General features: G+C 35.3%; 1 protein-coding gene across 1 annotated transcript in view; it reads left to right on the forward strand.

Annotated features, from left to right (window-relative positions):
• Positions 1-12,376, forward strand: part of Fat4 (FAT atypical cadherin 4) — a 151,734-nt gene that overhangs the window by 120,663 nt on the left and 18,695 nt on the right. The window contains exons 10-11 of the mRNA XM_026390922.2: positions 5,916-6,020; positions 10,367-10,674. Coding sequence (XP_026246707.2) covers positions 5,916-6,020; positions 10,367-10,674 — 413 coding nt within the window. The remainder of the gene's footprint in view (positions 1-5,915; positions 6,021-10,366; positions 10,675-12,376) is intronic.

Genomic DNA, 12,376 nt, shown 5'->3' on the forward strand with positions numbered 1-12,376 from the left:
GAGGAAACAGGGTGCTTGCTGAATTAGTCCCATGCCCAGCATCCAGTGGGCAGCAGTGCCAGTTGGCTTGGTGCAGTAGTGGTGATCAGGGGGTGTGCCCTGGGATTCCAGAGACCCGAGGTCCCAGGAGCACAAAGCAGGTTGCAGTTTGTCTTCAGGACCACGGGTCATGGTGCCGAGCACATGCACTGCGTTCAGGATGTCTAGCAAACTCTTCTTTCTCTTTCCTGCCCCCAGGATGACTTCCTGGGCTGAGAATTAGGCAGCAGTCTTTAAGGCTTCTTCATCCTACTGTAATCTAGGGCACTAACACACTTAGATTTAGAGTGAGAGCACGTTTAGTCCAAGGATGAAGGTGGTGTGATGCACCTTGTGTCCACAGGGAGCAGGGAAGTGGCTTTGCTGCCTGGAAGACACAGCAGGCTGATCTCTGTCCATGCTAATTAAGAGCTAGTGCCTGGATAAAGCCTTGCTTGTTGGAGGCTGTGTGTGTTCACATATATTTTTGGCTATCGGAATTATTTCAAATCAACTACCTTCCCATACTGTTTACTATTGTGGACTTCCACCTGCGTTTATGATTTTTACAGTCCCTAGAATTAATTACAAATCAGAGCTCCTCTGTCTCACACATACATACAAACAGGCATCCACACATGTGTGCACGTGCATATTCTGGGTGGTATTAGAAATTGTGCAAGAGACTGGAAGAGCTTGAGGCTCATGAAGTGATGTGATGGAGAGTCTTTGTGCCAAGAACCCCCAAAGAGAGGGCCCCGTGTGAGCTGGATGCTGTGTGAGGCGTCCTGAGAGGGTGGAAGGCTTAAAGTGAAAATCATGGAACCAATAAGATTCGTGTCGTCACAGACACATTGACACAAGTGTGTTCCTCAAGTCTTCATTTTTTCAAAGTTTATTTTCCAGTGCAGTCAGTAGGCTATGCAGGTAATAAATATGAATTAGTATATAGTAATAAATAAGTATTTGGAGGGATTAAACATGTCTGAGGTTTCACTTATTCTGAAAAATAGTGAGATTGTAACATATTCACTTTATGATTCCTTTATGTTTTGTCATAAAGAAAATTATCTTGGAATTTAACTTTCATACCACTAAGTGGATTTTTGGTTAATGGCAACATAGGGCATTAGAAAGATGAATAAAGTTTATTATAGTAGAAAGCATGTAAAAAAAGTAAATCATAGATTTTCAAACATTGGAAAATACCCCAAATTACATTGATTGTCGTATAATTACCTCAGTAAATCAAAAGAAAATATCTTCATAGTATCCACACCTGAGAGTTCCCTGAGATCCTGGAGGAAGACACTAGTCTAACTTCAAGTTCATTATTTCTTTTCCTCTGCAAAGGGCAATTCTTGAGATTAGAAAGCACCGTCACAGCCGTGCTTTCCTGCTCCTAGCTTTCTGGCTCCCAGCATGCCTGGTCCTTCTCTCCCAAGGTGTGTGGTGTAGAGAGCACTTCTAAACCCAGCCTCTTGTGACATCCTTAGTTCATAGTCCTGCCTTCCCATCACTCACACCTCTGGATGCGGTTTGGGTGTGGTATTTGGAACCACGCCAGGGGTGTAATACCAAAGGAAGCTTTCCTGTGCCCTCAGGGAAGCCCTGGGGTTCCAGGGCAGGGTAGGATTTATGCACTCAGCAATTTTACACCATTGGACAATATAAATAGTAATATTTGCAGATGTAAAATGGTATACACGGACTGTTGTACAGTAATTTTCTTGAGAAACTTGACAAATATTTGCTTTCATAAAGATGGAAAGAGAAACTAAGAGTCATTGTGAAATTACTACAATCATATGAATATCACTGATGATCGTATGAAGGGAAAACCATAGAATGTAAAAGCCCCTTAGTGAATAGATGTGAAACTTTCTTTGAAATACAGAAGAATGGCTCCTGTAGGAGGATAAAAGCTCAGGTTTTGTTTGGGTTTTATCTCCAGGAGTGAGATTAGGCAGCTCACTTGGGTGACATGTTGCCTTATTAGGGCATCCATGTCTTAGGTTCCAGTAGATGAAGCACCTCATACTTCTGCAGAAAATAAGCACGTGTTTATACGTAAGCTTCTCATGAATACCATATGGTCATCTATAGGCTCCTTGGGTATGCTTTTAAGTACAAAGGTAAAATGAACGTTTTGTTTTTGCTTTTGTTACTGGAAACCCTTATTCAAACATGGGAGACCATGGCTTTTATTTTGATGTAAAAACCATAACAGTATCAGTTAGGACATTTGGATGAGCTATCTTGATATAATGCCTTTTACAATAAGGAGAAATGTTTGCAGATTATGCAAAAATAACTGCTTTCTGCTAAAATCTCTTTAAAAGTTAATACACATAAATATTCAGAATGACTTGCACAAATCTGCTATAGAATCATGTTTGTGAATAAAGTAATTAGATGTAAAATGGACTTTGATAGTTTCTGCTAAGGCCCTCTTCTGCTATCCATGCCAAGCAGTGTAGTATCCATGCCAATTGATGAATGGTGAAGCCCGGAGACTAGTTCATTCTTCTAAACAGCTACTATGACAGTAAACATATTGTAACGGAAAAAAAGCTCCTTGCTTTCGTGAGGCCAGTAGGTCTATGTTGCTATCAGTAAACTTCAGGCCTCAAGGCACTGACAAGTACTGTTAATTGACCTGTAGCTCTAATTGACTTAATGATTCCAGAATGTGTTTCCCAGTGCTGCAACCTGCAGACTATTGTACCAGGAGCATGAAGAGGGATTCCAACTGCTGCATTCTGCCCACATAGTTAGGCTGTGAGTGCAGCAATTTTAGTAGACAGGCCTCTGCAGAACAAGACAGAATTTGCTGTTGATTTCTAGTTGGGTAATAGGGAATGAAAATTCCAAACCTGAGAAATATGCAGTTAGAGGCTTTCTTTTCATTCTGAGTAAAATTAGAATATACTTTTCTCAAAAGAAAAAATTTTCTTTTAATAACAATTTAAATTAAAACATTACACGTTCAAATTGTGACTTTGAATCTAAATATCAAGCATGGCAAACTCTTTGATATCATGAATTGTAGAATAATTTTTAATCATTAAATGGAGAACTCAAAATAAGTCTTTGAATGGTAAATGATTTGCATACTCTAACACCAACAAATAAGACTGTTTTCTGAACTCAACAACATTTTCCTCTCTTTAGCCTCTAATAACACATTTTGGTTTTGACAATTATCTTCTAAGAAAAAAATTTTAAAACTCTTCTGAAATGATAAATAAAAGGCTGAATTTGTTTTCTTGCGACAATTTCTATGTCTATCATGTATTTGAAAAATCAGATTCCATTGAGAATTTGAGTGTTAAAAGAAATTTGTTCTCAAAGCTAATATTTTCTTAGTTTATAACTTCTTTTGTTACTTTTAAAGTCACTGGATTTTTTTTAACACATGAGTAAGTCTTATTTATTTCAAGATAAGTTTTGAACTAACTTCAATAACCTATAGTATATGTTTATATTGAACTTCTATCTATAAAATATCACATTGTAAGGAGTAAATAAGATAGTTAATTCAGATAATTACACACAAAACCACCTAAATTTATTTTGCTGTTATTTAAATTAAAAATTTAAATGATAGTATTTCCAACAGGATTCAAAAAAGAGTGGATCTCCACAGGAGGTGTGCCTTGGGTTTCCACCCTCTTTTACTCAGACAGCACAGGCGCCCAAGCACTGGACTCCACACACGTGGCAGTCCACCCCTAAGTGGCTGACCTTGGCTTCCCATTGCCAGTCTGTGGGAAGTGAAGTTGGAAATTGTGAAATTCACCAATGGCCATGATACGAAGGTCATCTTGAATATGCCATGAGATATATGAATCTCTGTGTATAACATTGCTTTTAAAACCCCTCTGGAAGAAGTTTTGAGGAAAACAAGGGAAAATAGAAGGTAAAACTGTACTTATTCCAGTTGCATATGTGAAAATTATGTACATTTTTAAAGTGAGAGAAAAAAAAGGAAGGAGTGGGTTGTGACTTTCTTGATGGCAAACTCATAGTAAAAAGTTCAGTCAGCAGGTCTTATTTATTTATTTTCTATTGGGCAACAATGGTGTTGTATTAAGAAAAGAAAAGTGCGTATCTCTAAAATGGCCCATAGCACATCCAGTTGGAAGACACCAGAGGAGGGGATCTGCTATAAAACAGCCCCTAGTGTGTGTGGAATTGTGCATACACTTATGGTAAAGTCGCCTGGCCTGACACTTTATTGCAGCACGGCTGCAGTACTTAAGACCTAATTTGTGTGCCTCTAAATTAGCACTTGTTTATTCTTATGTTCTCTCCTTAGAATAGAAAAGTATTTTGAAATTTTTTTAGCTCAGTGTTTTGCCTTGTAAGGAGGCTACCGATTATATTTATAAAGGAAAAAATGTTGTGTTTCTGATTCTGTGATGTACAGAAATGGGCTTAGTTAGCAGTGTCATGAGGTCTGACTCATATGTAATTTCAGACCAGAACAACTGTGGCTACATAATCAAGCCACAAATGCAAAACTAAGTTAAACAAAAGCTTTGACTCTGTTTTCACTGAAGCTCTTATGATGAAATCCATCATCTATGCTCAATACTAAGTCTAGATGTACAGAGAAAGTATATGTAACTTCATGAGGAATACAAAATAAGCATCAGCGGACGAAATCATGTTTGGAAGTAGAAAAGAGCTTCACAGAAATCAACAGTGGTAACTGAATCCCTGTTAACCAAGGGGAATTAACTAAAAACTGTAACTCCTCTCTGGTTTTTGAAATTGGGAATCTAGAGACGATTCCGATGAGTATATTAACATATTAAATAATTCAAAGTCAAGGACGCTGGTATTAGAACACATTTCAGTTTATATTTTAAAAGAAACAACAACAAAAATCTAATAGGATTTCCACTATCAGTTTTATTTGCCAAGTGATAAAATATTCAATCACAGCTTGGACAACCTAAGTATGGAAGCAGAGATGTACAACTTCTTGGGCAAGGTGTGAGCCTCTCAGGGCTTTATCACCATCACATTTAAGTGTCCCTGTTTCTTTTGTGTGGCTGGACCCCACTTTGGGATGGAAACACCACGGGCTCCTTTGCTTTCTTCACTGTGACTTCTCCGTTCACTATCATGCTGTGGATAAAAAGCACTCAGTCAATACTGATTGATCTGATTTAACAAGAGAGTAGGAGAAAGTCTTTGTACACTGAAAAGCATGTTGCTGAGGTGTTATTGTTTCAGAAAAAAATACAAAGTGTACATATTCTAGTCAGGAATATTAATAAGTATTTCCAAATGTGTTTGAGGTGTTTTCTTAGTTTTCTCCTTCACAAAAGTTCTGTAAAGTCCAGGGATGTTTCTTGAGAGTGGATAAGATTAATTCCTAACTTGACAAGCTAAATGAGATCGATTCTTGCCTTTGACAAATGTGAGTCAAGGGATCTTCAGAATGAAAAGAATACTGTCTATGTTTCAACTCTCCATCTATAAAATGAGAAAGATGAGGGAGGTCTAGAAAGAAAATCGATTCAGCAGAAGCATTTCTGTGTTCACTATGTTGTTTTGCTGAAAACGGATTTTTCCCTAAGTTGATTATGTGAATTATTTTCTAAATATTATAATGCACATCTTTACAATAAGTCAGCTAAATAAGATTTTGAACCCTAAGTCCCCATCTCAGTATCCTCATGTCAGGTGAAATGCTCCTCTTTTTCTTCCAGATATGGTTTCTCAGGATAGATTTTTTTTATTTACAATTATACTATAGTGCTATTAAAATAGTCAAGTGTCAGATTTTGTTTTTCAGGATAGATTGTTATATACAGTTATCTTATAGTGCTGTTAACATATGCATGTGTAAGATTTCTCTTACCGAGTTTGGTCCATTTTAGGAAAAATGTGTGAATCATCAGTCAACTACTGTGAATGCAGTCCCTGTTTTAACGGTGGCTCCTGCCAAAGTGGAGTGGATTCCTATTATTGCCATTGTCCATTTGGTGAGTATAATTTATATCAGGTATCGGTCTATTTTAGCACAAAGTTTAGCAATTTTGTCTTACTATGGTTATGAGTGATTAAGAAAACATTGTTTTGAACAAGTTATAGTAAAATAAAATCTTAAAGTTTTAACACTTAAAAATTAACTGTGGAAATCCTTGATCAGTGTTGCCTCCCCAGAGCATTTTGTAAATATATATGATGCTGTCCTGTTAGCCTAGATTTTTTTAAGTGAAAAATTCTTTTTTTTTTATTGTTGGTCGTTCAAAACATTACATAGTTCTTAATACATCATATTTCACAATTTGATTCAAGTGGGTTATGAACTCCCAATTATACCCCATATACAGATTGCTGAATCACATCAGTTACCCTTCCATTGATTGACAAATTGCCTTTCTAGTGTCTGATGTATTCTGCTGTCTGTCCTATTCTCTACTATCCCCCCTCCCCTCCCCTCCCCTCCCCTCCCCTTTTCTCTCTCTACCCCTTCTACTGTAAATCATTTCTTCGATTTGTATTATCTTGTCTTACCCCTCCTTTCCTCTTATATGTCCTTATGTATAACCCTGAGGATCGCCTTCCATTTCCATGCTACTATTTGACATCATTTTTAATTTCAAAACTCTAAGGACAGTCAAAATGTGTTTTTTCTTGTTTTATTTTTTTTTTCTTTTGCATTAATTTAGTTACTTCTGTTAGAAGGATTTAGTAGCTAGAAATGCAGTTCTCATGCTAGATGTTTTGTGGATAATACTGAACAACTAAATTCAAACCAATGTGGTCTCTTCTGGAAGAAAGTTGGTAAGAAGAAGTCTTTGCACATGTACTCATTTACTCTCCTTAGTGGAGGGATGAAGGAGTGGATTCCTTCCAGGGTCACCTTCATGTTTCACAGCACCGGCTCAGCCCAGACTGTGAGAATAGCTCTGGAGGAAGTCTTTACGTTAACTTAATTCCATAAGTTTGTGATTATTTCATTTATTTAAAGGCTACTTTGTCTTATAACATAGACTCCATCTCCAGATTATTGTCTTTCCTTATGTAAGAGACAAAAAATATTTTTCTGGTCTTTCCTTGTACATTTTATGAGACTAAATGGATGTAACAGGTGAAGCCCAATTTATAAAAAAGAATGGAACTACAGTTTCTAGTAACCAGTAAACTATATTGTTCCATAAGTCTATCTACTTTCTTTTTAATCAAGGACAACATTAAAAGAGTGATAAAGAGAAGCAAAATATAAAAACTTAATTATGAGCCATGCATTTCACCAGTGACTCTGCAGCCCAGAAATTGAGTCACTGGCCCCAAATCAGAACACTGATACTGAGGTACAACTGCCCCAAGGTGGCATCCTGACGAGAACACAAATAATATTTCTGGAAACACAGAGGAAACCTGAAGCCAGATCTATTGATTTACAAACTTTCTCTCAGATTCCTGATGCTCCCAGTGATACTTACGAATTAGTAAAAGGGTGTATCAAGGTCGAAGTGACCAAGACTTTAGGCCTCCTGAAAACTCCTTTATTTCTTTCAATAGTGCCCCCCTCTCTCTCTCTCTCTCTCTCTCTCATGCTGGGCTTTGAACCTGGCCTCCTGCAGTGGTCTTAGCTTCCCGCATGGTGCTCCTTTCTTTAGATAGCAACAGTCAGATTTCATGTTCACTGCAATGAAAGACAAAGGAAAAGGCATTGGAGTGGAAAGGGGACAGTGATTTTCAGTGGCTGAACAGAGGCGTTTACACATACAGGAAGTCCTTTACATCCTGATCTGAGGATCTGAGACAGTTGCTTCCAAACAGGAACAAATTCCTGCTGTGGGTCCTTGCCCTTACTGCCTGTGGGGTAACGTGCTGTGGGATCCAAAGGGACCTTCACACTTAAATATAGACATTGTCAGCGGACAACATAAGCACTTATACAAGAAAACAAAATGAAACAAACCACCAATAAGTAAATTTGAGATTCCAAAAAAAAAAAAAAAAATGAATTCAAAGGAGAAGAGTGTTTTCCTTCTCAAGAAAATGTGGGTGAAATAGACAAATAAAAATGGCAGTTGGAATGCCTCCAACAAGTCCCTGGAGGTGGCTCCACGTGCATCCTGTAAAACATCAGGTTAGGTGTGATCTTGAAGTTGGAAAAAACATTTCACTGTCTACCTTCTCATCAGGAAAGATTTGCTGTTTACATTTTCGAAAACAATTTTTAGATTCATATATATATATATATATATATATATATATATATATATATTAATATTAGATTGTGTTTTAGGAAAAAGAAAAAGTACTTCAGATACCAAGACAGCTTAAACTGCATAATTACCACTTCTTAGAATTGCTTCATTATTGTGTGTGTAATATATATTATACAGATGCACATATGCCATAACTACATATATAAGGTATACATGCAGTATCTCACATAATTCTTGCTCTCTTAAGAAATGATGTGTTTACATCATTTTCATATATACTGTACATATACACATATATATCTGTGTGTATAAATGTGCATTATATATCATTACTAAATGTCATGTATATAAGTTATTCTAATGAGAGCTATTGTGTGTGTATATTCATATTAGAGTAATTTTCATTTCTCTTGACCTCCATCTAGACTTATTGCATGACATTCCACAAGAAACACAAGTTAAAGACCTCATTAAATTTTATTACCACATTTAAAAGCCGAATGTTATTTTTCTGTAAAAAAAATAAAGCCACCAAAAAGAAAATCCATAAATATTTTCATGTTTGAAAATACAATATTGATTTGAATAAAGATGTAAAACATCTTTCCAGTACCTATATAATTTCTGCATATATTTATATTCATATATAAACTTTTATGAATTAATTAAAATTTAATCAGAAAAGACCTAGAACACAGTGCAAACATTTCCACAGTCATCTTCTATTTAATTTGCATGCTTTTTCTTTGATCTTTGACCACATCAGTTACTCTTTCTGTGTATAGAAATAATATACATATGATGTAACAATATCCAATTAATAAAAATAATAATCATTCATTGCATATAAATATATAACAATTACTTATAATAAATAAAATAAATTCATAATGTATAAAATAAATGTCTACTATATGTAACATGTATTACAAATGATATGTATCATTCCTATAATTCCTTTGCCTTTTCTTCAGCTTCAGTTAAAGATTTGAAATAACAAATTATATATACTTCCTACTTGTTTATAATGTATATTATCTAAGTCTGGACAGAGAAAGACAGGATAAGGGACACCAGCTTTCATAGCAGCTCTGGGGTATTTAACTTGAAGAATGTTTGGATATCAAATGTGATATAGTCAAAACAGCTAAACTAGATGAGTAGATCTGGCTTCAGGTTTTGTCTGTGTTTCCCATGGTCTGTCCCCTTGGGCAAATGTTAAATGCTCTGTAAAATAATGGCATTGGTTCCTCAAGCTAACAATTCCCTGATTCAAAATTGAATGCATTTATGGAGATATGAAGCCAAAATGAAGGAATGAAACCTTTGAACGTTTGTCAGAGCCATGATGCATTGGCACAGATTAATTTTCCAATTGTTTGCCACAGTCTACTAATATTTGTGGGAAAAGAATTTTGGCGTGGCCTTGTAACTTTAATAAAACTCTTTTTTTTCAAGTTGGAAAACGTACTGCACAAACAAATGGAAATGCTGAATTTCAGAAAAAAACAGAAAGTTATTTTAAAGTAGCATGCTGTAAATCTTCTCCAAGAGGGTATGAAACAAGAAAGAGATAAGAACTAAGACAGTTATTTCCTTCCCTAGGAGCTGCGGCTCCTTTCCCTCATTTTGTGACCCTTAAAAATATTCTAAGTATAGAATAGGTTTTTGTTTGTTTTCAAGTCAAAATGAATGAGTTTATTGTCATCCTCAATTTAATTGAAGTTGGTTTAAGAATTAAATGTTGTGAAGAAAGTAACTGGATCGAAAATTATAATTTATAAAGCAAAATCTTACAAAGATCAACAAAGTGCTTCTGAAAGATTTCCCAGGAGGAAGTTCTCTGGATGTGTTCCTTTCCTCTAAGTCCCAGAATTTTACAAAGGAGGCAAACTTCGACCTGTTCCCCAATGTGTCAAAGAGAAAACAATGTTCTCGACTTGTCATAGTTGTGGCCTTTAAAGATCATCACCGGTTCTGCTTCAATGTTAGTGTTTACTGTATTCTTTGGGCAGTAATTTAAAAAAAAAAAAAAACCTTTAAAAGCATGATTCATCGTTATAACTTAAAATATTATAATTAAATAATTTGATTAAACTTCACTGGAATTTGTTACATTAATTTTTCAATTTTCCCACTTCCAGGTGTCTTTGGAAAACACTGTGAGTTGAACAGTTATGGATTTGAGGAATTGTCGTATATGGAATTTCCCAGCTTGGACCCCAATAACAACTACATTTATGTCAAGTTTGCAACTATCAAAAGTCATGCTTTATTGCTTTACAACTATGACAACCAGACAGGGGACCGGGCTGAGTTTCTGGCCCTGGAAATTGCTGAAGAAAGGCTAAGATTTTCCTATAATTTAGGCAGCGGTACATATAAACTCACCACCATGAAGAAGGTGTCAGACGGACACTTTCACACTGTGATCGCCCGGAGAGCAGGAATGGTAAGTAGCTTCATGTTAGCCCTGCACCTTTGCTGCTAGATAGCCATTAAACTAGACCTCTTAGGACAGTATGGACCAGCTGCAGGTTGAATGACATCATGTTTACTCATTGGTTGACGAGTTAGCTACCAACTTGAAGAGGCTTTAAGTACTTATGTTCTCCTCATGCTAATGATGCTCCTGGTTCCCAAACAATCAAAAGGAGAAAGTAAAGACAAAAGCCCACTGCAAGGAATTCCATCCATACTCCCTATATATTCTGAAAGACCATGTTAGGACTATGTTTAAAATAGCCACTTTTCTAAGTGTTCTTCCCCTACGTGGAGAACCAATTTAAAAACAAAGGTGACACCTTTTCTAGAAATCAATGACTTACAAAAGATGACACTTTATACTTACTTCAGTACAATACTTTATTATCCTTATCACATCAGCACCTAAATAAATATGTTGTCATTTGTGGAGTGCGTTGCTATGTTAGGGTGAGCTTGATTTCATGTTTTATTTTTCTATCTAAGGTATTTTCAGAATTACAATTCCACAATATTGAAGGTTTCTATAGTATATAATTGTCACTTTTATTACATAGCACTCATGTGATGATAACAGTGACATATTTATTTAGGAATTATGTTTATTAAACAAATAATTTATTGAACAAACATTTTATTTATAAATACAAATTAATTATTTCTTAATATTTGTCACAGTGTAATAAAGTGGAATTTCTTTATCTTTTCAAGTATCTCTTTGTGGTTCCCCCACTTGTCCAATAACTATCAAGTGTTCTGAATAAGTAAATGTCAACAAACTATCTTGAAGAATTTGTGTATTTTCATTTCAAGTTTTTAAAAACTTAGTTGCTGTTTGTAAGATTTGTATTTCATCCTATGCACATGAGATGGAAGACAATGTATAAATGCACCTAAATAAATATGTTGTCATTCATGAACATAAATAGAATTGGATTAATATTAAATTATCTATTGAAATGAAAAATTAGCCAAAAAACAAAATGATCACTCTTAAAACACTTTTTAATGGAAAAAAACCTGGGATCTAAATGACCATAGTTTTATTTCTTCACTCCATGACGAAGTACAGCTCTGTCTGACCCAATGAATGACATGCACCTGACAGCAGTAATGTTTTTGTCACTGAGTTTTGGGAATATTTTATAATGTAGGAATACAAAAAACAAACAAACAAACAAAAAAACAACATCCAGAAACAACATTTAAAATATTTGTGAGTTTTTTGCTAGTTTTTCTTCTAACTATAATTAATTTTAAAGGCAAAATTTCTGTGCTTTCTGTAATTACCAGTTTCACTAGGGCATGAGTTAGCAGCTGGGGCTTTCCACCCATATCTGGCTCACTGACTGGGGTCCTACCAGGTTATTGGGTGTATACTGTTTTAAAAGAGGTGAAAAAACAGCAAAAACATTGTAAAATTTTATAATGTCTTCATATTTATACATTGTCTTCCATCTCATTAGTAATTTGCAAGTAATATTCTCTAACTGTAACATTTGTCTAACATATTTGATTTATATGATGTTTACTGAGTAAAATTGCCCCAACATTCTGAAAATGAGGCCAAAACTAACAAAAAATTTAACAGAAAATAATTGTAATTTAGATTATTCATATCCTAAAAAAATGAAAAGATCTATTTAAAAGTACTAATTTAGAGCTCTGAT

Source organism: Urocitellus parryii, chromosome 10 (genome assembly GCF_045843805.1).
Source record: "Urocitellus parryii isolate mUroPar1 chromosome 10, mUroPar1.hap1, whole genome shotgun sequence".
Taxonomy (NCBI): Eukaryota; Metazoa; Chordata; class Mammalia; order Rodentia; family Sciuridae; genus Urocitellus; species Urocitellus parryii.